This window comes from Colius striatus, chromosome 7 (genome assembly GCF_028858725.1).
Source record: "Colius striatus isolate bColStr4 chromosome 7, bColStr4.1.hap1, whole genome shotgun sequence".
Lineage (NCBI taxonomy): Eukaryota > Metazoa > Chordata > Aves > Coliiformes > Coliidae > Colius > Colius striatus.
In genome coordinates this window covers 30,327,332-30,355,216 of record NC_084765.1, presented here as the reverse complement: position 1 = coordinate 30,355,216, position 27,885 = coordinate 30,327,332, and the positions used below count along the sequence as shown (strand labels likewise).

The following is a 27,885-nucleotide window of genomic DNA, read 5'->3' as shown; positions in this document are numbered from 1 at the left end:
TAGATGGCTTCTTCTGGTCAGGTTTTTTTTCCTCACCTCTGATCAAAACTTCATGCAGACACGATAATTTAGTAATGATGTTAGGTGCAAACCTCCCCTAGAGCAGCTACAAGAGGCATTTTTTTCAGAGGCAGTGTTGAAAACTCTCTTTTATTAAGTTCCCACGGGCAAAATGCTCTTGGGGAAACCACTGCACTCAAAATGCATTTGCAATTCCCTCTGCAGCCTCCCAGAAAGGGGCACACGTGCAATATGAGGGGGCAAGCAGCCTCGTGGAACGTTACTTCCTCTCTGTGAGATATCGCAGTTTTCCCACACTGAAGAAACACGTTCTTGGCTTTGGTTTCTGAAAGCCTGCAGTGACGTACCACATTTCAGTTTCGCACCAGCTGGAAGACAACTGTTTCCCTCCTTTGGTTGAAGAGCCTGCTACAGGTATACATGCCATCTTGACTCAGCTTCCTGTTGGTTTTATCTCCAGATCACTAGGGAGGCACAAATACAGTTTTCACGCCAAACCGTCATCTCCGTGGTGGCAATTCCTGTTCTTCCAAGATCCTTTTCACACTCTCCACAATGGTCAACACTTCTGCCATGGCACCTTGACCTGCAAAACCACACTGTGAAACACAGCACGAGGCAGGTGCTTCCTCTGTCCCTCCACCTCTCTTCTCCACAAGCCACACTGCTGAGAAAATCAGATGCACAATGGTGGCACAGCACAGCAAGGCTCACCAAGAATCTCCACGTGTTTCCTCATGACTCGCCCAACACAAAGCAACTGTGGAGGCCAGAGGACCTGTTCAGTCTATGTGGTTCAGCAGGGTTTTTATGGCACAGTTGAATGCCATCAGGGAAAAGAGTAGGAGTTATGTTCACAGTAATGTAGTTTGGCTCATAACTCAGAGCCTAAGCAGGAGCACAAGCTCCTCAGTGGAGAGGCAGGAAGCCTCAAAGGCAACTCATATGACATTAAAAAGTACCTCACATTCTGGATCATCTCCAGAGGTGTCTGCAGTTAATCCTTGACTGCACAGGGAGTTACTATCTTAGCTCACGCTGCCTTGAGGGCAAGGAGGCAAAAGCACCTCCAAAAACTGTGTGAGTAGCAAAACACCTTTCTCACAGAATCACAGAATCTCAAGGGCTGGAAGGGACCTTGAAAGATCATCTCGACCAACCTCCAGTGTCTAAGTTGTGTGTGTTCAGTGTCTTTGAAATGGCCTTTGCCTACAGAAGAGACTTGTTGAATTCATACCATCCCCATGACTCTGCAGTTAGACCCACATAAGAGAAAACTGTCCTGGATTTGCACCAGCTTGAATCTTGTGAGTAATGCTTAGAGAAGACCGAGTGCTGGACAGAACTAAATGTAAAAGCTTTTCCTTTCAGACTGGCCAGTCACCAGATGAACATCTAATCTGCACTGTGCTGTTGTTTCCCTTTGAAATACTTTTTAAACTTAGGTTCAGAATTTTAAGGCCAGAGATCATTAAATCATCTTGTCCAACCTCATCTACTGAAGCCAGCACTCAGAACTCCATTCCCTCCTGTAATTTGCTTGGGGCTGAGGAAAGATACTTCTCTATCAGCATTTGTCTCCATTGGAAGATTGAAAAGATAGAGTTCTTTATTGATCTTTTGGCTTGCTGGCTAATTGCTCTAATAATTGGAAACACCTGCCTTATCTGTCATTGGAAATCCGTTCTGGGAGGTTTTTGTTTTCCTCTTATCTTTCTGGTCTGCTGCCAGGCAGGTTAGGAGCACAAAGATGAACTGTGAAACCAGCAGCCTCCAAAGAACAGTAACAACTTGAGGGCAGTCAAGAGACAGAGGGGAAGGGGACAGAGGTGCTCTCTGAGGGTAGATCACAGCCCTGAATCTGCCCAGACCCTCAGTTTTCCAGTACATAAGCCTTGCCTGGGACAGGGGTGTCATTGGATAGAACTGAGGATTTGCAATGAAGAATTACAGTTTTGTAAGGTCAAGGAAAATGGGTTTCCCTGCAAAGTAAGACCAGTTCTCCACTACACCTTTTTCAGGCCTATAAATCTCAGGAGATCTGACACATCCCTGTGGACAAGCTGCAGGCCCTTCTCATCTCCTCACCTCAAGAACAGCTGCAGCTGATACGTCCTGCTAAATAAAAGAAATTCCCTGCCTCCTCTGCATGGTTTGGCAAAGCTACACCCTTGCAGAACATTTCCAAAGCCTGCTTTTGTCCTTTCACCACCCACTTTCTCAACATCATTGGCAGTTCACAGCTGGATTTTTAGATTTAGCGGAGCAAAATCTCGCTAAGCACCTTGTCCTACAGCACACCTCATGCCTACAGGTAGACAGTGTGCCAGGCTCTAGAAATCCAGCCAAGGATGATGAATATCCTAGCAGTTTGGAAATGTTTTTGGAAAGGCAAATTGCTGCAGGCCCACATGTGGTACAGCACCTCTCAAAGCTCCCTTTATATCACGACACATGGATATCAAGGCCAATAGCTGGTATCTTGAATTCAACTATCCAATCAAGGAGATATTTCAATTGTCAGATCCATTTAATACATTATTTTAACCCTCTTTTAGCTGGACTCTAAAAACACTTGTTTCCTAAGGAAGAAAAATTAATATGGTAAAGCTTGTAATGCAGAAACTTGGTGGCAGACAGGATCTGGCCCATTTCAGGTGAGCCCAGCCACAGGAGCTGAGGAAGATAAGCCTCTCTTACAGCAAGACAAACCACAATGTCAACAGACAAAACTGGTGCAAACTGAATCTCTTTTCTTCTGCACCAGATGTGTGAGCTCCTGCTGCAAGGGTGGGAGTTGGGCTTCATCCCTTTGTGGATGAAACCCACAAAACTGAACTTAGCGTGGAAGGAGAGGCCTCGGGGTGAGAGGCCTGAAAAAAGAGGGAGAAAGAGGAGAAAGTTCTTTGTGGAGATAGTCTTTGAACAACAGAATTGTTAGAGTTGGAAAAGACCTTTAAGATCGTAAACAGGCTGCCCAGGGAGGTTGCAGAGTCTACTCCAGAGATTTTCAAGATCCACCTGGACATGTTCCTATGCAATCTGATCTAGGTGAACCTGCTTCTGAGGGGGGTTGGACTAGATGATCTCTAAAGGTCCCTTCCACCCCCTACCATTCTGTGACTCTGCGATCATGAAGTCCAACCACTCACCTCACACTGCCAAGCCCATCACTAAACCAAACCACATACCTCAGCGTTTAATCTATTCTATACTTGTAGAAACTTTTCTTATTGGTTTCTTATTTGGTTTTCATTTGCTTTACTTATCTATCTTGGGTTTTATTTCTCTCTGTTATTTTCATTTTCATTACAAATTATTATTATTTTATTTAAATTACTCTTTTTTTTTTATCTCAAGCCATGAGCTTTCTCACTTTTACCCTTTTGATTCTCTGCCCCCACCGCACTGAGGGGGAGCAAGTGAGGACTGCATGGTGCTTAGCTGCTGGCCAGGATTAATCCACAACAACTGCTTTGCCATAATTTTCCCACATACTACCAGGAAATTCCTGGTGTTTGCCAACAGGAAAATCCTGTTGTGAATTGGCTCACAAAGACAACTGGAGTCCAGTCAGATGTGGCTACTACTGCCCCAGCTGTCCATGCTGTCCCTCTCCTGCAGGAACAAGCTCCTTCAGCAGTTTGTTCTCCCAGCAGAGACAAACCAAATCGGAAGCAGCTCCCAAATGGCTGCTGGTGGAATGAGGTAACTCCTGGGCAGCGCCCATTCACTTGGCTGTTCTAGAGCTAAAAACCACAGCAGTTCACATGCTGTGGCTCACTTGTCCCTGTTCCAAGGAGGGCAGCGACCCTCAGGAAAGGTGCAGGGCAGAGCAGCGGAAGATGGAAATCACCTTCACCATCCAACTCTAATCCACTTCTGCCGGTGAGTCAACTCACATGCCCCCTTTGCACCTCAAGAGCCCTGTCTAGGAAACTGGGATGACAACAACATAGCTGTGCCCCAGGTGCATGAACCTGCCAGAAGTAGTGTGTGACCCATTTCAGGAGGCACTTGGCTGCCGACTCGAGGAGTAGAGATTCTATTATAGGTACTAAAAAGATGAAGGGGAAAAAAGAAAGGACAAAGAAGCAATGCCAGACGGCCTTTCCACTTCTGCCAAAATGTCTGTGCAGAATGATCTCTTTTGGGCGTTTTCACTTAACATCATTACAAAATTTGATGTAATTTGGTTTAAAATCCCAGTGGAAGTGTAAGTGTTCAGGATATTTCAACTGATGCCTGAGTTACTTGACTACACTTACCTAACTGTAAATATTTCTTAGTCTTCAGCTCCAAAAAAACATTCTCCAGAAGCATTGCACCTACCTAAGAATTCAAAAACTGAGCCAGGCCTAGAATTTAACCACGAAGAACATTTTAATATCCTGTCTTTTCTACAGACTGTTTACTGAATTGACAGAGCAGTTAAAATCCTGTTACTGTTGGGGTTGTTAAACAATAGTATGAGTGTACTACTGTGCAGGTAAGAGCACATTTGCTATTATGGCCAGAACCAAGCGGCATTTTACAGTTTATTTGTCCAATGAAATTTTGATTAAGAAAACCTAAGCCATTCATTCAAGTTGCTTGTATAAAAATCCTTCTCAAAACCTCCTAAAAGACAAAATATTTCCATTTAAAGCAGCTCCTAAAATACAACTGAGAGCCTTTTACTAGTATTTCTTAGAACTGCAAGTTAATTCTTTTGAAACTGAGCACGACAACTGTCCCTGCTCCCCCTTTCACTTCACAGATAAGCCTGATGTCAAAACACCAAATCAAAACTCGATTGGGAAGCTGAAAAGTAACCCAGGCAACAAACAATAACAAATGTTAAATGTACATCCAGCTACACCCTCAGCCACGTCTGCAAAGTGCTTATTCTGACTGGCTGCTCTTGGGGATAAGATATTATCCCTGTGTCAGAGATGAGGAATTGAAGCATGATGAAAACAGCCCACAGTCGAGGTAGAGGGCAAAGTCAGGACATCCAAATCCCAGGCTGATAATGCTCACCACAAAGCTTTCCTTCTCTTTGATCTTCTTTCTTGAATGAGTATTTCTTTTAAACATCAGCCTATCTAAAGGCTCATTTGAAAGTCTGCCTTGGATAGTCTCTTAAGACTACTTAAAAATGAATGAACAAGAATAACAGGTATCAGCTAGCACAGAGCAAAGCTTCAGTTTGTATAAACCCTGCGGTGAGCACCTGCTCCCCACACCTTGAAGGCTACATGGTAAAAGAATGCACACTGCTTTGGGATAAGAGCAGCACTCGTGAAGGAAAGAGTCAGAAGACATGCAAAAGGACTGACCTTTATCACCACACACCAGCTTCTTCACTACACAGGGGATCTCTCTGTAGCCAAAGCCTTTCAGCTGCTCCACCTGCCGAGCTGTGATGGGATGTTCCCACATGGCTGTATTCATAGCTGGGCAGAAGAGCAGAGGTTTGCTCAGATCCCATGCACGGATGACACAAGTCTGCAAAAGAAGCCAAGAGGTTCAGCTCTGAGATGGGTTGTCTTTCCTCATTCCTTCCCATCATGTTGCTGCACAGAAGTGCTTTCCCAGCCTGGGTGGTGTTAGACGGCCAAAAGCCTCAATTTTTCAGTGCAGTTGGACTAACCCACCGGCAGATCCACAGAGCTGCTACTAGTTTGTACTGCATTCCAGTGAAGCTCATCTCTGACAGGCAAGAAAGATGAGGGAGGCTACAAAGAGGATATATTCCATCCTACTCAGCTCTGGGCCAAGCAAGCAGCCCAATTGCTGGAGCAAATCAAGCTGGAAGACGATGCATGCAGACTGCCAGCCCATGTGGGAGACAGACGGAAGCTGAGGGGTGGCCACAGATCCTGTCAGCTACAGAAAGATCCCTAGGCAGTGCTTCAGATAAGCCAACTTGTCCTGGTTTGGGCTAGGACAGGGTTAACTTCATGAGGCAGTAGCAAGAGGTACAGCATGGGCAGCTGACCCAGGCTGGCCAACAGGTATTTGATACCATACTGACTGTCATGCCCAGTACATTTAGGCAGGGAGCTGGTCAGGAGGGTCGCTGCAGAACTGTGGGTTCAGCTGCCGGTTGGGAGCGGTTGTGTCGGGTCCCGGGTGGTGAGCAACTGCAGCACACACCATTTCTTTTGTATATCCCCTCATTCACTGTTATAACTGTTTTTTCCTGAACTTGCTGCTGCTTCTTGTTGTTCTATTAAACTGTTCTTATTTCAACCTAAGTGGATTTTTCCCCTTTTTTCTCTGGTTCCCCTCCCCATTCCATCGGGAGGGGGAGAAGCGAGCGAGCACCCTCGTGGCTCTTTGTCCCCAGCTGGACAAAATCACGACACAGCTGTAGAGCTAAACACAAAAAGTTGGCAAGGGAGTCTTTCTTAAAGGATATGCCAAGTGGATCTGTAACTCCTCAGAAGGGAAACACTACTGCTTCCAGGGTACAAATAGGATAACATGAATACAATTGGGCTGCTGCAGAAGACGCTGGCAGATTACAAACCATCCAGCATGTCCTGCGTGCTACAGGGAATCCTATCTGACTCCTCAGTAACACAGAACTTTCAGATAACCCAGGATCACCCCATCTCCTTCAAAAGATGGTTGCTCTTAAAATGTCCATCAGTCTCCCTAGGCCTAGTAGCATTTTAGCCAGGTAGCAGTAGTCCCTGGTGAAAGGTCTCTGCTCAGATTCACAGTGTTTAGGAGAACCCTGCCCTTCGTTTTTTATGTTCTGTGATTTGAACCCTTCCCAGCACAGGAAAGTCTGATAGAATCTGTTTTAACTTGCCAACCAGCACCTCCAGTACTTGTCTTCCTTTGCTAAAGCTACTTCTTCCCTCCACACAGTTCTTCAAAAAGACTGACAGGAGTTTGTGAAGCCATGCTTTCCCAATACCTTTCCTGAGCTCTTCTCTCAGGTACAACATCTGCAGTACTACGTGGACACTGAGGACAAGACATTGCAGAAGCCACAGAGAGCTAGGGGAGAAACAAGCAATCTCCAGCGTCCTGCTCATACAACTAAGGGCTGTTACTCAGATATATTTTATTCATTCATCTGCACTTCTTACTTGAACAGCTAAGTTGGTCATGAAGGGCTCTCAGCCAGAGCTGATGTGCTGCCCTCCATTCCTAGCTCTAGCCTCCTTCCATTACTGAAGGGTGATGTACCACAGCAATATTTGCAGATCTGCACCTTTCTGATAGATAGGTGGTTAATGCTTATGACTCCTAATGCCTGGACACAAAGCATTCATCCCTGCTTATGGTCCCCATCACCTAATAGAAGCACAGTCTCTTTTAATACACTTTCTGATCAGCATTTGAGTCGGAGAAAAACGCGCCTGAACAAGTAAAATCCCCTTTAGCTGAAACTTGAAGGTATGTAAGTTCAGAGCCTGTCTGAATTTCTGTGCTATGCAGTTAGGTAAGAGGAGATGAGGTAGCAGGAAGTAAACAATTTTATCTGATCTCACAGGTGTCTTTCCAGATCCCATCTAAAAATGCAGAGAGGAACTCAAAAGTGATCACAAGCACGTGTTACACGCAGGTGTGTGTACATGAGTGACAGAGAGAGAGTGGGGGCAGAAAGGGAGAAATACCACCCGTCAGAAAAAGCAGGAAGGGCACAAAGCAGGGACTGGGAAATGACAGAAGACACTGACAAAGCTGAGGAGTGGAAAGAGATATAGGTCTGGGAAGGAACTTCTGTTTGAGAAGCAATGGGGGAACCATGCTGGAGGAAGAGAGACAAAAGGGTATGAAGTAGGAGCAGAACATGAAAATCTTACTGTTCTCAAGGCTGCAGAAGCACAAGAGTTTCCACAAAATAAAGGTCAGACAGTCTAACACCAGGAGGTGAGAACTCTCAGGCAGAGCTCTGGTTACTCACCAGCAGGTTGTCACAGATGCCGTTGGCAAGCTTTGCCAGCGTGTTTGCATCCAGAGGTGCCACCACCATGAGGTCAGCCCAGCGCCGGAGCTCAATGTGCAGGACTGGGTCTGAACGACCCTTCCACATCTGCAGAGGAGACAGGACATAGGTCACCAAACCCTTGCAATGAATGCAGGGAGTGACAGGCACTGTGGCAATCCCACATCAGTAACCACCATCTAAACTTAAGATCAAGCAAGATCTGACAGTGTGGGGAACGAGGGACTGCAGACTGAGTGCTCATTTTTATGATTCTCCCCCCTCCTCCAGTAAAGGCCACATTGCAGTCTAGGAAGAATGGATTGCACTGATCCTCTCCAAATGAGTATCCTTTTCCCACAAAGACAATTTAGACATTGAAGTACTGAGGCCTGAACAGTAGGTCCTGAACCAAAGTTGACCTCTAGGTGAAGCTCCCAACCAAACATTATTTAATATTAGTATCTGATCATTAATGAAACATGTAAGATGTAGCTCAGATAAAGTATAATCATTAGTGAAGATAAAATGTCATGAGAATGTATTTATCTTTCCTTGTTCAGAGGCACAGTCAAGTCCATGAAACCAGGTGTCTGTCCTTGTTTGGAAACATGTGGTCAAAGCCAAATAGATAAAGAAACTCCTTTGGTTCCTCCTTGAGCCTTGGCCAGGCTTTGGGTGGAATCTCAAAGGAGAGTGAAACCAGATGTTCCTGCATTTGAGGTTACGTAAGCTTGTTTATTCAACAATATAAAAGCTGGACCCTCTTGCAGTGACTTTGGAGACCTCCCCTAGGAGTGGGTGCACTGTGCAGGAGCTCCCAATGGCCAGGACAGGCTCTCCAAAACCTTGCTGCAACTGGGGCTCCCCAGTCACTGCACATCTGGAAGATTGCAATTGGTGATGTATCTCTCAATCACTATGAATTCTTCTGTATAGTAACGATTAAGTGCATTACCTTATTCTCTCTGCTGCTTTAAATTAAAGTAAAATAAGCCCATTTCCTTTTAACTTGGTATCTATGTCCTTTGTGCTGACCCCACACACTGGCAAAACACACATCCAACAAGCACACATTCTAACTCACGGGAAACAGTGAGTTCTCATTCACATCATCCCTCTGCCTCTAAATTGTTCACAAGAGCTCCCTTGACACAGAGCATATCTGAGCAAAGTGCTCCATCCTATCAGGTAACTGAAGTCAGACAGGACCAAGCCAGGGGCCACATTTCCTGAGGAACCCATGGGATTTATAAGCTTCACATTTCTTTGAAGCTGTCCACTGGCCTTTAATGAGGCATAGAGCCCTAACTGCACAAGTCACTTTCAATTAGGATGCATATCCCTCTGCATACTCACAGCAGCAAACTAAACCCTCCTAAGTGCAGTAGAGAACAGTCCTGGTAGCATTCTCTAGGGTAGACAAGGTCAGACAGCTGGGAAAGTGTCAAGAGATGCAGCAAAAAGCATCAGGTGCTTAATTCCCAGAGGATACATACAACCACAGGCCAGCAAGAAGTGCATCAGAGCCCCAAACTGCTGCTTCTTTGAGTCACTGGAAACCACAACAGAAAAACAGAATCCAGAAAGCTGGTGCTTCCCAACACCCTTCCCAGCTCCTCTATTTCCAGCTTTTCTAGAAGCACTGAAAACTACATAGTCTTATCTTCAGAATAAACACAACAAAGAGAGGCTGAAAATGTTTATTTCTCACCCTTCTGTCAGAAAGGCTTACAAAGGCTTCATGCCTCCTTTCTAGTGTGCCAGCAGACTTCAAAGACTGACCTGCACATCTTGTATCTCCACACCAAGGGTTCCTCAGAAATAATTTCCTAGAGCTGCAGCACCCTGGGACCCAGCAGATCCACACCAAGCTCCTAGACCAGTCAGAAAGCTTTCTGTCCATTGCCATTAGTACACCTCTCTCCATGTAAAAGCCAAGGCACTCATACGTGAGCATTGCAAGGGCAATGGTAAAGAGTAGATCACCTTGTACTCAGATTGGTACTGCAAAGCAGAAGTAAAATGTAGAGAAAATTAAATATTGATATCTATATAATGAAACTTTTCATACCCAGGGACTCTCAAAACATATCAGCAAAACTGTAGTCAAGAGAAATGCCATTACAGGGTCTAGAGTTGTTTGCAGCCCTGACAAATGGGCTATACCTTACTGGAATGGCTATTCTATGTATGCATATCAGCACAGATGCTGACTCCTCCGACATAAATACTACTTCCACCAGGAGGACTTCTTTAACTTCCAGCCACCTATCATACTGGTGCACATCATCTCCAGATACCAGCTTTCTTCTGCATCATGACCAGCACAGACACCAAGCTGAGCTTTAAAGAAGCGTGGGTAATTTTGTGAATGTCAGCGATGTCCATAGATGCAAAATATGTAGCGTTAAAGAGAATTAAGGTACTGCCTTCGTGACAAGTATGACTCACGACAAGCACCAACACCCTCACCACCACTCTGCAGTGGCTTTCTTGACATTTCCTGATACTCCTCTCAGAGCTGCAGAGAGAGGCTCAGCGCAGGATTGCAGGAGAGCACTTCTACCCTCATTGTCTGCTGCAGGTTTGCTAGGGTGGTACAAAATCCTTCAGTACAGTCAGGGCAGCCTTTCTTTTCTTCCTCATTTACAGCGTGCTTGGCACCATGCTCTTTGAAAGTCCTATTCCAAAGCACACACTACTAGAACAAAGAGATGAGTCCTGACTCAGGATTTAAAAATAAACAATTGTGGTCTTTTGCAAAGAAGCTTTGAGGAACACTTCTGTTTGCTGTTCAGCACTTGAACAAACAGTGAATCCTCACAGAGCATCTGCTTTTTTTCTGAATGGTGAACCACTGGCCTTCTGGAAGTGGAAGGCACGAGTGCATGACAAAACTATTTGAATCATAAAACAGTTGGCTTGTGTGGACAGGACAGAAGCCCTTGCAGTCACCAAAGGAAGAAAACAGCTTACCTGCCATTCATCTTCATCGCTGTAGAGGGTGACTGGAATATCCTGGGCATTGTAGAAATGCTTTGCTCGCTCAGTAGTGACCACTTGCACTTCGACCTAATCAGAAAAGAAAGACAGACCAATGGTTAGATTTGAAGGCAACCCAGTAAAGCTGTGTAGAGGAGGAGGAGGGCTTGAGCCGCAAAGATTTTGAAAGCTATGATGACCTTCCCCTATTCACAGTTCAAAGGCCAGGCCACCACAGGTATTCACAGGAGCCAAAGATTCCTTTCATGTCACCCTCAAATGGGTAGGTGATTAGTCATCACTTGCCATACATCTTCGCATGGCCAGTTCACAGCAGGGAAAGCAGAGAGGACAGAGCAGGTCAGAATGAGATGCAGTTCTGCACACAACTTCAAAGAGACAGTAAGAAGCAGCAAACGAAAGCTCTGTGAAAGACATCCTTCAATTTCAAAATATGCCTGGCCAAAGGGAGCAGGAGAGTATCTTTCCTCAGTGGATTCTCTTAACCACAGCACAGAGGACTGCTGAGGGGTGGCATGCCTACACTGCACCTGCAGGATCACTCTTCCCACGCCCAGAGCCAAAAGGAAGCTCTGTGCCAACAGAAAGCACGATGCTGAGCAACAAAAAGGACTGCAGAGGGACAAGTTGCTTATCTGGGACTCAGTACCACCAGCACACAGCAAGTCCACTTCTGCTGCACAAGGCTTCACAAGAAAGAGTGGCTTTAGAAGAGATAGTATGATTTCTTGGTCAAATGGACCACATTTCTTTAAGCCTCTTTCTCCCTCTCTCAATGACCTCTTGGTGACAAAGGTGGGAATACAGCTAGAGACTACTGATTATCAGTTTTTAAAATCATGTTAATCAGACTTGCTCCAGCTAGGGGTAAAAATACCACAACAAGGAGCTGTGACTTCCTTTCTTTTAAGGTAAGATGCTGGAAAGAGGAAAACCTCTGTGTAGGTATGTTGATAGCACAGGGTTTCTCTGCAGCCAAAACACCAAATCAGCAACTTACATGAAGCAAAGAGCGACTGGGTGAAAGCATACAAAGGTGCTCTCTGATACCTTTGATAAATCTCCCCACATTGCTGAAAGCCAGAGGAACTTTCAGTTATAAAGGGGAAACCCTATCATGGTCTTTGGATATTTATTTGATATGCACTCTTACAAAGAGCTAAGGTGCCCTTGAACACAAGATCCTTTCATTTCCTCCTGCAGAAATCCTCACAAGTGGAAAAAGTTTCTTCATGTTGCATGACCTGCTCAAAACTAGAACTCTGACCAATGCTGCCAACAGCTGCCCGCAGCAAACCAGAGGTGCTCAGCACAGCCCAGGTCAGCCGCAACACGGAGCCACTGCTAGAGAGGCCCTGCACGTGCCATCACCTGTGCAGGACATGCAGCTCCATTTCCATCTACAACTCCTCCCAAGGATGTGCCTTCAAAACAGTCAGGCAGGCCAAAACGTGGAGGAAATACTCTGAGAAGAGTGATAATGTATAAGATGCACCTGATTAGAGTGGAAAAAAACCCAAACCTTTTACTTGATCTCTGCCACTTTCAATCCGCATCTGCTCCTGGCAATTCAGTGCAACCCTCTGCATGGTTCTGTTAGCCCAAGAGGGAGACAGGGAAAAAACAGTCTCACCAACAACTCCTTCCCACTAGAAAATTGTGGCCTGAGGTACAAAACTGACAAAGCACTCGGTCTGCACACTCTTAGCAAAACAGACTGCTCAAAACCCCCAACTCCCAAGCAGCCAATTTAAACAGCAGTGATTGAAATGACAAAACATCTTAACCTATCTTCCTAACACTATCTCCTTCTACTGGGAATGGAGCTGTGTCGATTATCTGCACCCTACACGACTAGAATATCAGCTAAGAGCAGTGGAAAAACCCAGACTTAGCATATTGTGGGCTCTGGGATTTTTTCCTGTTTCCTGAAGAAAAAGTAATTGGAAAATCAGCTGCACATAACACCATCATTTTGTTCTTTGCCTCTTCAAAGTGTCTGCACTTTTTCAAGTGACCTTACTTTGGAATCACTGCTGCACTTTTAGTGCTTTTGAGCATGAAAATCATGTTCACAGTAACCAACCGTATTGCCTCCAGATGAACCTCACCTTACAGGAAGCTCCTTGGAGCCGAGCAGTGACATGCAGAAAGGTGTGAACACTGCTTTCTGCTCTGCCATGGGTTTCAGGGAGGTGTTAACCTCCTGCTCTGCATGATATGATTTATCTGGTGATTTTAAAGAGCAATGCATAGTTTCAAGAGGCAAGTCTGTTCTCTGAAATGACACCAGTAGGTCAGGTCAGCACTTAAGTTTTCAGCTAGTGGCATTCTATTTTACAGGAAGCTCTAACAGTATACAGATTTTTAGGTGATACAACTCAAGCTACCACATAATATCTTTTATCACTTTCTGCTTCAGTTGCATCATTATTCAAAATTTTCAAATCCAGACCAGAAATATCCCTCAAAGGCTAGGACATGGAAAAACACCCAAAAGATACATTGCTTTTTCTTTTTTTATTTTTTTTAAGACAATTTCGTAAGTATCTCTGGTCTTAAAAAAATACATATTTCCTCAAAGCATAAGCCCAGGAATAGGGAATAGCTGGCTATCAAGTACTGCATCAAACCCACTACAAGCTAGAGCATACCAGAAGGATGTTCAAGGCCTCTTTGGTGACTCCACCACTCCCCCAAGAAAGCTGGGCTATTAGTTAAATATTCTCCCTAATTGAGGTTTTCTGCTGAGGTGGGGTCCTGGTTCCCTTGTTCTGAACAAGTCGTTCAAGTCCCTCCACTTGGAAGGAGATTAGTGCTCTCAAAATCGCTTTAGTCTACATAGTTTTTCCTTTCTATTTACCTGGCACGCCCTTTGTTTGCCTGTGGACATATCTCTGCTTAAACAGTAAAGGTAGTTTAGCGACACTCAGAAACTCCTTTACGGGAGATAGTTTAGTTAGAGTCCTTTTACTTGGAGCACTTGAGTCAATTCTCCAGAATAAACTTCACTGCAAAATTGCTCTCGTGTGTCCACGCCATACTGTTGGTCTCTGTTAGACACTTGTCTGGTCACAGCTGTTTCTCCATGGGGTAACAAGGTGTGTAGGTTCTTTTTTTTTCATAACTTTAGTTTTGACAGCAAAATCTTTACAGACAGACTGAGCTTTGGTACCAGCTGCTGGAGAAGAGAAGGAGTAGCTCCTCTGTTAAAAGGCACCTAAAACTGATGCGGAAGCTACCTGGTAGGAGAGCAATGAAATGACATGACGTAATTTAAACCTCCAAGTTCAGATGGCATCCATTCAAAAATTCTAGGAATCTACTTGAGACAATGTGTGTGAGCGTGGCACAGCCATGAGAGTCACCCACAGTGTACCCACACCCCACAACACCAGCTGCAAGGGTAATAACCGAAAAAGTGTAAGCTGATGCTGATCTTCAAAGTGGTTAAAGAAAAGGCAGTATGATGTACTCACATCCATTATTACCCTTAAGGACATATCAAAGTTTAATGAGTGCAAAATCACACTGCCAAGTTGTTCATCATGGGTCATTTTAGACAAAACATCAATTTAAACTAACCGCTCAGGTTTCAAGTCTCTGACCACGTGTCCTTTGGTATCAATCCCTTCCTCTGCTCCTGCCTTGCTTCCAGTGATTGCTTTTTAAAGTTCTGCTCCTTCAGTTCAGAAACTGATTCAACAGGCTTGTACTGGATTTAAACTCAATGAAGAAGTTACACTTACTCAAGAGGCTTTAGACTGGGCCTTGAAATCACACCAGAAATCAGCAAATAAAGGATTTTCACTAATAAACTGAGTACCAGAAGCTCCTGAACTGGATGCACTTCCATTTCTTACGCCACCAAAGCCTAAAACCAGTGGCAACAAAGCCTGCAAGGAGTGTGATAGAACCTAAGGGCCTTCACAGACAGTTTAGGCCCTGCTGTCTCCAGTTTTTAATTACGAATCACAGAGGAGGAAGGCATTTGACCTTGACTCCTACAGTAGATCATTTGCAGTCTTCCTGTCACCTGCAGAGATGGATGTTCCAGGCACCAAGGCCAAAGGAAAAGAGACAAGAGCAAAGTGAATCCAAGAGACAGAGGATCAGAAGTTCCCTGGCTCTGGTACAGTCACTCCCCTTCCTGGGTATCATTATTTTTTGACCCTCTTACTTCAGGCTGGGACCTTTGGCCTCACTAATAATTTCAGGTCACGCAATAAATTTACTGAGGCCCCTCTGCAATCCACAACACCAACCCAATGGCAGAAGCAATGTCCCACACCTCACACATTTTCAGAACCCTTTCCAGCTTGGATATCAACAGCAACCAGACACCTCAGAGTTACCTGGGGATTGCAGCTCTTCTGACTCTACACAGCTACCAGGTGAAGCCTTCCAAATCATCCAAAAGAATATTCGATTAAGCAATATAACCAACATATCTGTATATTTAAGGGTACCCTCTTGCTCCTGCCATGCTTTCATTTTACTACTTCAAAAAGTTTGTTCCATTTCTTAAAAGCTAAAGGTTTTCTGTTTTCCCCTAACGTCACAGCAGAAGTTAGCATGGTTCCCTCCCTGATCCTAGTCTCTAGTGGCCTCTGCTGGCACCTTTGTTACTCCAGACAAACTAGTGAAAAACAAAATGCACAGGCACATGTAGCAGCTTTTATTTTCTGTTTCTGTTTGTACAAGATCTGTATTCCCTCTGTTGGATGGACAGAAGTCCCTGCCTTGGCAAACTCCTCTTCTCACCTATGGAAAACTGCAATATCCTAATCAGAGAGCTTGAGTTCCAGAAAGCATCACCTGTGTCTGTAGAGCTGACAATTTAACTGACAAGGACAGATACCAGAAAAACCACCACAAAGCAAGGACCTCTTTGATCAATTTTTGAGATAATTAAGCAAGCAGAGATGAACTTTCATATCGCAAAATCTAAATATCTGTCCATGAAAACAGCCAGGAAGAGTTCTTCCTCTTTAAGGCTGATGTAAAGTTAACTCTGTGTAGAGAAGTACCAAAGAATAGGAAATGGTATTAAGTGATTTTCTGAAAGTAAGGGGAATCCTCCCCCAGCAGACCTCCAAACTAAAGGGCTTCAAGCCAGAAGGAACTTTTCATTTCCACAGAAGCCATGTCATCTCTCCTCCAAAAGAGAAATGAGGTAACACCAACTTTACTAGACTCTACTCCCAGATTTACTCACCGTAGTAATTTTCAGCAACTCAGTGATGAGAAGAGGTAGTTTCAGGGCAGCGACACTTCCTGTCACACCCACCAGCACATGGTGTTTTTTCTGCAGCCCAGATGAGCTCTCCTCTGCAGGAGCCCCTGGCTCTGGTGAGGAGAAGGGTTCCATGCTCCCATCAAACTCTGCAAGCACAGGAAAACAGACACTTGAGTGAATACTGGTGCTTCTGAGCCAGACTGGCACTGCAAGGCGTCAACGCTGGCCTGTTCCTGAAGGCACAGATCTATGCCTGGACTATGTAGGATCCAGAGTCAGTCAGGCTGAGGACAAACAACCCAGACATCAATCCACAAAGTTTTCAAGCATCAGCAGACCTCTGAACATAGCAGTAGCCTTCTCTTCCCATCTAATTACCAAATTCTCTCAGGTACTAGTAAATAGAATGCTAAAACCTGCCCAGGCAGGTCACAGGGATCAGTCATCTGGTAAAGCCCACAGCCCCCAAACCAAAGATACACCCTCATACATTAAATATGGTCTACAACGACTGTACCTCTGACACCAAGTGCTGGGCAGACACAACTTCCAGATGAGTTGGTTTCCCTTCATGCTCTCCGGTGAGTAATACATGCAAGGAGGAGGTCATTTAAAAATTAAAACTTCAGGGGCCCTAAAGCAAGCATTATCATTTTACTTCCTATTGTATCACCACGTATTTACAGCAACACGAGAAATTACTCCCTAATAGACAGCAAAAAGATCAAAGCAGTGAAGAAGAGGTAAAATACAAGAGCCCACCAAGTGAACACAGCTTCTTAGAGAGGCGAAGCACTGCTTACTCCCTCATCATCACCAAGCAAAGCAAGTCAGATGGCAAGCTGAGCAAGCAGCTGGAACCCAGGTCTCCTGCCTCCTCACAGCTTCCCCACATCACTGCTATGCCAAGAGACTATTCTGGTGGGGAATTTCCTGAAAAATATGCTCCTATTGCTAGCAAAGACATTACACTGGGACTCAGTAAAGTTTGCTCCCTTTTAGTGAGATCCTTGTCATTAAGTTACTTGGGAGTGTTTCAGGTAGGACGAAAAGGAGAAAGAGACAGCACCACTTCAGATGTGGGAGCGGGGGGACTGGAGTCGCCCCTTCACTCACTCCCTGGGATGATTCAAGCAGGTTTAACCCAGAATCTTTTACAGGGTGACAGTGCAGGAGTTACATGGAAAACTGACCTCCACACCCACCGAGATGCACAAGCACAAACACCCTTTCTAACCTCCACAAACATCCTTCCTAGCCTCCTCACACCCATCTGCTGCACAACAGCAGCAAGACATTCCTTTTCTACACTCTTGCTTGGAATTGGTTGTTAACGTTGGCCTTTGAGGTTTCTCACTGTGTTTATAAAACAAAACAGCAGGGATAAAGGCACAATTTCAGCTTGAGCTGCCAGGCACTGACTAGTATGACTGCATTAGGGCAAGGAAACGCAACATGGCTATCAGCTGGGACATTCCAACACTACAGCAGCACTTCACGTGTTTGTATCTAAGTGAACGCTGTCACAGCATGGAAAACATACCCTTCCCTTATGATTACTAAGTGACAATTAACTCACCACAGCATTTGCAACTCAAAGCCTAGGGAATAAGATATCATTTTTTAATAGGCAGCTTTCAAAAGGGCTATTAGCAATAAAACAAAAGCCCTCTGCGTTGGGCCGCGCTTCTCCTCTTACCCGAGGACAGCTCTGGGGAAGCAGCTAAGAAGCCACGACAAGCCAAGCGGCCTTCGGGACGGCATCGACATTTATCAGCTTTTTAATGGTGCTTTAACTGAAAGTAGCTTCGCTGGGACAAGAAACAGAACCGAGAAACGCTGGGGATTGCCCAGAGGGCGCCAGACACCGTTCCTGTACCGACAGAGGAGCGGAGGCCACCCGAGGCCAGGCCCCGGCGCCGCACGGCCCAGGCAGCACTCACCCGCCCGCCCGGCTCCGGAGCGACGGCCCAGCGCGCCCAGGGCATGCTGGGAAATGCTGCCGCCCCGCGCCCTCATTGGCGACGGGCGGGAGGCGGGACGGGGCCGGGCCACGGCGGAGCCTCGCTCCAGCCCAGCACGGCACGGCACGGCACAGCCTCCCTCGCAGCGCCGTCTTCGGCCCGGTCCGGCACGGCACGGCACTGCACGGCACAGCCTCCCTCGCAGCGCCGTCTTCGGCCCAGCGCGGCACGGCACGGCACGGCACGGCCCGGCACAGCCGCCCTCGCAGCGCCGTCTTCGGCACGGCACGGCACGGCACGGCACGGCACGGCACGGCACGGCACGGCCGCCCTCGCAGCGCCAGCTTCAGCAGCCCCGGCGGCTCAGGCACTTTCAAGCAGCCCGAGAGCAGCTTTCCGGCCTTCCTTCCCTCGCCCCCACCACTGACACCCACTCCCAGCGACGGGGCTCGAGAGCTCAGGCCAGGGATGGCAGCAAGTGGTTTCAGGCTCATCAGGAGGCTGTTTGAAGGAGGGCTTGAGCTCAAACTTGTGGCTAGGGGATATCAAGCAAGGGGGTTGAAGAAACAGGGTTGAGGAGTGTCTGAAGGGTGCATGGCCATCAGCTACTCCTGAATCCTCATCATGAATGCCCAGGGCAGGCTGCTCCCTGTGACAGACAGGCAAAACCTTCCCTGCAGGAGCCCAGGCAGCTGCAGAGAGATGGCTGGGCACACAGAGGGGCTGGCAGAGGACTGCTCACTTACTGTCTGAAGCAGAGGCACAGCAGATCTAGTTCATGGTGGGTAGTCCCCAGCCTTTCCCAGGATGCTCTCTGGGCATCCTCCCAGTAGTGTTGGCTACAAATAAGCAGCAAGAAAGGCAACAGGCAGAGGATCACTGACTCTAGGACGTGAAAAGCAATAACAGGACCTTACTGAAGCAGCAAAGGCCAGTGGTAAAAACCTCACGCATGCCCTAGCCCAGAGCTGCCTCCTCACCCAGCCATGGAAACGCCCAGCATCAGCTCTTACCCAAGGCAGTCCTCACCTACAGCGGTCAGAGATTACAAATAAGCATGGGGAGAGCAGGAATACGGTATCCTGCTTTCACTGGCTGAGCAGAAGTAAGAGCAGGGATGTGGTACCCTGCCCAGCTTCCACTGGCAGGGCGGGAAGGCTGGAGCCACAGCATGTTTCATCAGTCAGCACTCAGACACACACACACGCGCGTTCAGGAGACACACCGGCGAGGAGGGTTAGATGCTGAAGCAATGTCTGTTAGTTATAGCTTGTTACAGTTATTTATGCATCTCATTGTAAATGCAAAAGGTCAAGTCACTTAATCCATCATTTCTTGGACATGGATGACAGAGCACGTGATTTGGCATACTAAGTTTTAGGCTAGCTAGAAATCAATTACACAATATTTAAACCTGATTAAGTACATAACAGGCTCAGCAAAGGATTACTTTTCTTCTTACATTTTATATATATATATACACACACACAGAGATAGGCATTTTATCATTAGCTGTGTTTTAGTCTTGTAAAGAGACAACTGCCTACTGCAAAACAATTGAAGTGATACCCTTCAGAAGAAAACTATTCATGGTTCACATTGCTGGGAAAGAGAAATTCTGGTTTGGGGTGACTCTTGGGGGTAGGAGTCACATACAAGCATCACCAGAGAGCTGGAGGGGACGAGGGGTGAGGGGCTGGGGACTGGCACAGCCCTGGCTGGCTGCGGGCACAAGCAGTGGCACATGCCCGATCACGTTCTGGTTGGGCTGCTTTTCTAGGGCTTGGAGAAAATATTGGCTTATTTAAAGTGCATTTAGAGTATTTTGAAAAGCATCTCTGAACAGCAGCTTTCTCTACTCCTGCCCTGCAGCATCCATCAGCTCTCATTTACCATCTTTTCCAGGGTGTGCCAGTTACCTCCCCTGGCTGCCACAGCCCGTGAGGTGCTGGCCTGAGCTCTGCTGCCTCCTGCTGAGGCAAAAGAGCATTATTTAAAGCCCAAGCTCCCCAAACTGGGCAGGGATACAGTGCTGACAGGTTTGGGGATTTCTGCACCAGGAAAATACATGGCTGCATTGCACTGTACTTTTTAGAAGCGTAAGGGAGTAGGAACCTTTCACCAGCAGCCTGAAGGTTTCCTTACATCACTACACGCCTCAAAAGCCACAAGGGACAAATCTTGGCCTAGCTATTTACATAGTGAGAGTGGTTATATGTGCTTGCATACAGGGCAGCAAGATTTGACCCAGAACCTTACCCAAGAATAGGTCCTCTGAGAAATGCTCTGCCAATTTTATGGCCACTTTTCAAAATAGAAGCCTTTAAAAAACAACAGACTCAGGATGCAGAATCTGGAGCAGGGCAGTTGTATCCCACAGGGAAAGCCTGTTCTCTCTCCCCAACACACGCACACGCGCACACACACACACACACACACACAGAGTGTGCCTGGGCTCCTGCCCACAGGCATGAACAAATACTGGTCTTTCACGTCCAAATGTAAACTACTCATATATACCACCACACACTGAGAGAAGGTGTAGATCCTGAGCCAGGGTGTAGGTTAGGAATCTCTTGGCTTCCAGCATATCAACTGCAGGATTGAGGGTTTCTCTTTGTTTTCTTTTTTCCCCTCCTTATATATATATTTTTATCTTCTTTTTTTTTTTTGAATGCTAAATCAGCCAGCCACCTCCCAGTTAAAAATCAAAAGAATAGGGAAAACTCCCAGGATTGCTTGCCCTTGCTGAGACAGTGGAAAGTGGCTGGAAATTACCAACTGAAAGGGAAAACACACACGTCGGAAACCTGTAGTTCAGGGCTTATTCCTAGAGGGAAGATGGGTGCTGGTTGCTTTCCCTTTTGGGGATGCTGGGGGAGCTTTTGGCCAATGTAGTTCTAACATACACCTATCACCACAGTAATTAAAAAAACACCACCATACACTGTTTTCACAGGGAAAAAGAAGACACGTGAATGTACAGTTACTACCACGCACAACAAGAGCCCTGCAGGTCAACTCACGGCCTCTTCAAAATTAAAAATAAAGGAGAAAAGAAGAGCTGAAGACAGTAAGTAATGGGAGGAGGGACAGGAAAAAAGAAAAATCCAAACCAATCTCGTTAGAAAGAATGGGAAAAGAAGAACCATTATGGTACACTCTGACTTTTTGAAATAGCTGCAGAAACCCGTCTCAGCCTTCCTTCTCCTCCTCCTCCTCCTCCTCCCTTCCCCCCTCGATCTTTCGCCTGAGGACAGAGTCCCGCTGCTCACATCTCGTTGGAGTAGGTGTAGTTCGGGGTGGCTGAGTACTGCGTGTCATGCTGCATCATGGCCCCCTGTGCCGCCCCCATGGCTGCGCTCTGTGCTGCCTGCTGCACGTGAGGGTTCTTCCATGCCCCTGTGGTCCACTCCTCCTGCGCTTTGCTGAAGCTCCCGCCACTCCCTCGGTAAAACTTATGCACCTGTAGAAGGTTGAAAAGAGAAAATCAAGAGGCACTGAGAGGCTGTAGCTCACGCTGAGCTGCCAGGGCAGTGGCAGCAGCTCCCTGGAACACCCACTCTCTCTTCCCATACCATAGTGAGAGCGATGAATGAAAACACTGCCATTCCCGTGAACAAGATGGTGGGGATCAGCATCACCACGGCCGACCCCACGTTGGTCCCGAAGAAGGAAATTGCTGCAATCCAGCCACTGTGAGGAGATCAAACACAAGCCATCTGTTCAGCAGCCTGGAGCCTTCCTGGCTCTGCACACCCCAGCCTGTCTGCATCTCCTCCCATACAGCTCTCCCAGCTCCTCAAACCATCCTCCCCAAGGAAGGAAGCTACCAAAGCCCTGAGGATGTTAAAACACTAAGAGCACCAGCGCAATGGTGACTGTCTGCACACCCAACACAAGAGCAGCATCCTCCTTACCAGACACCCCAGCCAGGGATTCCCACCGCCTGGATGATGCTGATCACCAGCTGGGCCATGAAAGTGAAGAAGAAGGCCATGAAGCTGAAGGAACTGTCTGTCCTGCAAGAGAAGGCTCAGTCACTCCCTATGCCTCCATGCCAGCTGCACTGCAAGGGAAGGGAGATGTTCCCATGTCTCAGACCCTTTCGGGGCAGACGCAGCTGTGGTTTAGCAAGAGGGTGGTGAGAAGCAGAGCTGCCTGCAGACAGCAGGTGCTGGAGCAAAGCTATAGGCGAGGGAGAAATTGCCAAGAGGATGAAGGTGGTGAAGGGGCATGGCGAAGAGCCCTGGGGCATAAGCTCCCCCTCACCATGGCTTGGCCAGCTCAGCACATCAGGCCAGAGGGCATCCATGTTCAGATGTGGCTCTTGGCTCACACCACCCCACCAAACTCAACTTTCCCTCACAGGCAAGAAATGCAGCCCAAATTTTCTAGATTTAGTGATACTGCATGGGAGAGTGACCTCAGCAGCAAGGATAATCGATACAAGCACCTCGAGGATTCATAAAAAATATAAAAGGAGCCTCAAGGATGGGCAAGAGGGGAGGGAAAGCTGGCACCCAACTGCATCCTCACTGCCCTCTCTTACACTGCACAGAGCCACAAGCAGGGTGTCTATATATTGCATGATTGGGGTTTGGCTCTCAGGAAATTCCAAAAACCTTTGTTTTGAAGGTTAGAAAGTAAAGCTAAAAAAAAAGCAGAACATCCCCCCCCCCCCCCCCCCCCCCAGATAGTCAGACAGTGCCCCAAGCTAAGCACTAACCATTTCAAGGAAGGAACACAAACCAACAAAAAGAGACCACGAGAAGCCAGACTTGAGTGTAACCACTTACTTGAAAGCTTTGTAAATAGGTCTAAACCAGCAGACATAGGAGCAGGGTGTAAAGAGAATGAGCCAGAGAATTGCCAGTCCAAAATTAACAGCTCCACCGCCTCCAATCAGCCATGCGAGGCAGCCAACGAGATTCACCGCCAAGGTGATGCTGTTCACTGCAAACACACACACACACACACACACAGAAGGAGCACAGTAGCAAGTATGCAAGGACCTCAGTGTGACGTGAGAGACCTCAACCCCAGGGACACCTGTTTGGGGCTGGCCCTCGGCGGGTTTGGCCAGCACTGTGTCACCCCAGCTGGATTTCTCTTAATTTAAATGACGTTAATGGCCTCAAGTTGTGACAGGGGAGGTTTAGATTGGAGAACAGGAAGAACTTTTTCCCTGAGAGGGTTGTTAGACAATGGCACCACCTGCTCAGGGTGGTGGTAGAGTCATTATCCCTGGGGATATCTAAAGGACTCATGGCTTAGGTGCTGAGGGATGTGGTTTGGTGGTGGGCTTGGCAGTGTGAGGTGAGTGGTTGGACTTAATGATCTTAAAGATCTTTTCCAAATGAAATGATTCTATGATTAAATTGTCTGAGTCTGGGGAGCATCCCCAGGCTGGCTCAGACAAAAAAAAGTCTAACCTCATCTGAAAAGCAGGAGGGAAAAAACAAATACACTGCCCCGAACTGTAATATCTTCAGCAGGTCCAGACCTCAGGGGGCTCTGGGGACCCTGAAGAGCTGTATCTTCCTGCTGCTGGCAAGCTGGGGCACATTGCCACCAACAGAAGGAAACTGGAGGGATGGACATAAAGCGTTTTTGCTTCCCTCTAGCTATAGTTCTGCTGAAGGAGCTTGTGTGGGAGTTCCCCGAGCTAACAGCCAAATTCTTGAACTCCCGGCCTTGGCCTCACCAATTACGAGGGTGGCACGCTTGCTTCTGCCACCCCTGCTCGGGGTTAAGCAATACAAGAGCTCTTACTACAAAGCCCAGCTTAGCAGACACAGGACAAAGCAGAGAAGTCTCATCTGCATTCTGACGTCTGCAATTTTTGAGAATGATTCATTATTTCACCGAGAATTAAAGCCCTCCCACCACCACCCGCAAGAGAGCTGCAGCTGGTGAGAAAGGGAGCTCAGTGGGCTGGGCTGAGCGGGCGCTCAGTGCTTCCCAAAGCCCCCAAGGACACTGAGGGCACCCTTCAGCCTCTCTGTGCTTGCACCTGGCTGGGTGTATGCGGGGGAGTTGTGGAGAAAATGATCCACAGAGGAGCTCCCAAGACAGAAGGCAACAGACAGGCAACCGGCTCAGAAAGCTGGTGCTCATGCTCTGAGAGAGGCTGGGGCAAGAACCAAGCTTTGTTAAATGAAGCAGAGTAAGAAAGACCAGATTGAGATGGGGAGGGTACTCAACATCCCCAAGGCAGCTTCTCCAGGAAAGCACAACTTTTTCCTTCCTCTTCATAGAAAAGGGATGCTAACCCTGGGATGCTGTGGCCCCAAATGCTGGAGTGAAGCAGTGCCCCAGGGGTGCCAGCTGGGCACTGTGCCAAAAGCAGGAGCGCCCAACCTCTCCAGTGACAGCTCAGCTCCTTATAACCTGCCTCCAAAGCACAAGGCACTCCCTGGGCATGGTTATGATTCCAAAGTTCAGAGAAAACGACTGATTAAAAACTTTTCCTCTAAAAAGACAAAACAAATCCCCCCAATGGTGGCAGCTTGCTCCAAGGCACACACAGCAACTGGCATCGTCTTCAGGAACGCTGCTATGTGTGTCAGGGTGCAATCTGTCCCTCCAGCTCTTCTCCATACCCAGGGGTGGTAAGGAAGAGAGATCCAGGTGAGTTCAAAGAGCTAGAAGATGGTGACAGCTCTGTTAGAACAGCACAGCACACAGAGGCATGCAAGAGGTATGGGCAAGACCCAGCTTTGGCCCAGCCTCGGGCTCCCCTGTTTTGGGGATCAGGCACTCTGGCCCTCCAGTCCAACCAGCATCTCAGGCTCAGGCCTTTGCCAAAGGGATCATAAGGAGCTCAGGGTGCCAAAGAAAGCCCTTCCCCTGCCTGGCTGCCAAAGAAAGAAGGCTTGGCAGCTCTCAGGTGGGTTGAGGCTGGCAGCTGAGCAAGACAAACGGGAGTAAATCCTTCAGTAGGAGGACATATACAAGTCCTGAGCAGTTTCCTCCTTGGAGCAGGCTCCATCAAGGTCACCAATGGCCCTCAGGTGCCAAGCCAGCGCCACACCTCCATCCTTGAGGCTGGAAGGGCTGAAGCCCATGGGATGCTGCAGCCCCCATCCCACCCTCAACAAGTTTTACTGGAGACACCAAGGCCTGGAGGGGCAGAAAGATTTCTCCTGACCTTTTTCTGTTCTTTCAACCAATAACTACCAGAGGAGCAGCCTCTGTAGAAGGCAAACACCAACCCACTCGAGCCCTTCCACAACCAGAGACTCACACATCCAGAGGTAGTAAAGCCGCTTGGCCATGGTGCGGTGCTGCGGCGGGATCTCTGCGTCAAAGTCCTGGTAGAAACATGGCTTCAAGGGGATGAACTTCGGCAGGGGAGGGAAGTTGTTCACTTTCTCTGCAATAAAAAGTTTCATCAGCACAGAGATGAACATACATCAACATGTTTCCTAATTAGTCTTGTTCAGCTCCACAAATTGAAAAGTTTCATGCAAGAATTAAGGATTTCCCCTCGTAGCCACCAACCACCCATCCACCCACAGGCATCAAGACAAATTTAGCCCGCACTGGCCACGTGGATCCTGCAAGCCTGCACACCCACAACCCCTTAGTGGGGACTAACATAATGACATTACAGCCAGTAAAGCCCCAGATGGGCTGCAGAAGTGAGAGGCAGCCCCACCAGAGATCTCCCCCATACCTGCCATGGTGGCACACACTCAGCCTCGCTGTTCCGTGGGAAAAGTAGGGGAAAAATATCTGGGAGCTTTATCTAATCTGGAGGAAAATGAGAGAAAAAGTGATGCGGTCAGGCACCTCCCTTGAGAGCCTTCACTTTCCCCCTACAGCTCCAAAATAGCTCAAGGACATTGCTGTAAGAAAGCAGTTCGCTTCATTTATGTGGACACTCGACAACATTCAAACATCCAGGCTTACCACCAGCACCTGGCAGAATAAATCCCGGATCCTATCGCTCAAGGCTTATGCACCAGTTAAGGCAGAAGATTAAGAGAAGATTCAGTGATGTAGAGCAGGGCATACGCGTAACCTCCCACTCCCAACTGACCTACATGCAGCCCCGGGACAGGGGCCAGGCTGAGTGGCAGGGGAAGACATGATCCCATGAGTGTGGAGGCAGCTCTAGGCAGTTTGAAATCCTCAAGTTCATTATGTGGCCCCAAACCAACTTCTTGCTCATCTTCCTTCTTGCAAAGAGTTCTAGCACAGGGAACTACCTGGCTGCCTCCTGACAGCATTGCAACTCCCATCTCTGTAAGCCCATGCCAGAAACCAGGCCAAAAGAGAGCAGGGAACTTAGCTGAAAATATCAGCTGGAAAAAAAAATTAATCAATGGTGACTGTCATTAATGAGCCACTTGAGTGCAATTACTCATGTCATTTGGCACCTTGTGCTGCAACTTGCAGGTTGGAGAGGGGAGGAAGTCAGCATCCTAGGATGGTCCCAGACCATGCCCTTGCTCAGCCCTGCCCCAGCAGAAAAATCAAGCAAATTTAAAACAAAAAATGAAAATATGAGGTTTTAAATGTAAGCATGAAGACAGCCACTTTATGTACTCCCACCTCAGCCTGGGAGTGGACAAAACTGACAGCCAAACAGGCAGAGGAACAGCAGCAGCAAACATTTCTCATGACACAGGGACACAGTGGTCGGTGCTTTGGACTCTCCAGGGGGTCTGGGGGTATCTGTCCCAGGGCAGCCCCCCATCACAACCACCAGCCAGAGCCAAAGCCACCAGCTAGACAAAGCAAACCTCTCTGAAGTGCCATCTCTAAGCATCCGACAGCGGCCCACGGCTGCCTCCATCCATCCTCGTGCTATAAATGCGAGCTGCCTGCCTGCCAGCACGGCTGACGTCTGCCCGGGCAGCGGCGCGGCGCAGCATCCCCCGCGCACGGGCGCTGCGAACGCGGACACGCGGCCCCAGGGCTCCCGGCCCGACGCCCGCGAGGGCCTCGCCAAAACTGGGGGCAGTGGGGGTGGCAAAAGTGAGGGAGGAGCTGCAAAATGGAGAGGGGGCTGCAAAATAAGGGTGGCGGGTAAGGAGGGCTTTTGCAATGTGCCACAGTGGCGGTAACACGGGAGAGAAACCCCCGTGTCCCCAGCGGGGGTGCCAACCCCCCGGGGACCCACTCGCGGAGGGCAGGCGGGGCTCGGCCCCAGCGGGAGTTGTGCCCGTGGGCTTCCACGGGTGAAGGCGGGTCGCGTACCGCTGGCATCGGGCCACAACCAAACAGCACCGGCTCGTCCAGAGGAGAGCAGAGGCTCGTCCCACGCTCGGGGATTACACCCACGCGGATGCGGGCAGCCCAGAGGACGCCTCGACGCCACGCACCCCCCTACCCAGTGGGGTGCAGAAGGTGATCGTCTGCCTCGAGGGAAGCACCCGGGAGCTCCCCCCAGCCCCGGGACTCACCCGCGTGGTGCGGAGTGGCGTGACCCGTCCCGTCCCGCGGCGGGTGGCGGCGGCCGGCCACCCGCCCGGCCTTGCTCCTGTCGCAGCGGCCGTGCTCTCGCGAGACTGCGGCGCCGCCGCCGCCGCCGGCCTATGGGAAGCCCCGAGATCTCGCGAGAGCGGACGGCACCGCTGTCCAGGGTCCTGGCGCCGGCGTCGGGAGGGGCGGGGCCTCCAGAGGCTCTGGGGCGCCGTGGGGCGGTGAGAGTCGCCCGTGGGGCAGAGGCCCTGGGGTGTGACCTGATGAGAAGGTCACCGGAGACAGACTGA

The 27,885-nt window shown here is 48.2% G+C and overlaps 2 protein-coding genes across 2 annotated transcripts; both read right to left on the bottom strand.

Annotated features, from left to right (window-relative positions):
* Window positions 1–16,328, bottom strand: PPCDC (phosphopantothenoylcysteine decarboxylase). The gene is made up of 5 exons (XM_010202685.2): window positions 16,176–16,328; window positions 10,931–11,026; window positions 7,931–8,059; window positions 5,343–5,511; window positions 1–607 (listed from the first exon to the last, which is right to left on the bottom strand). The coding sequence occupies exons 1-5, from the start codon at window positions 16,326–16,328 to the stop codon at window positions 522–524; spliced, it is 633 nt and encodes a 210-aa protein (XP_010200987.1). The 3' UTR covers window positions 1–521.
* SCAMP5 (secretory carrier membrane protein 5) lies at window positions 16,259–27,666 on the bottom strand. The gene is made up of 8 exons (XM_061999026.1): window positions 27,577–27,666; window positions 25,842–25,918; window positions 25,410–25,538; window positions 22,960–23,116; window positions 22,081–22,182; window positions 21,739–21,856; window positions 21,436–21,626; window positions 16,259–16,342 (listed from the first exon to the last, which is right to left on the bottom strand). Exons 2-8 carry the CDS (start codon window positions 25,846–25,848, stop codon window positions 16,336–16,338), a joined length of 711 nt encoding a protein of 236 aa, XP_061855010.1. The 5' UTR covers window positions 25,849–25,918; window positions 27,577–27,666; the 3' UTR covers window positions 16,259–16,335.
* Between the last annotated feature and the right edge of the window lie 219 nt (window positions 27,667–27,885).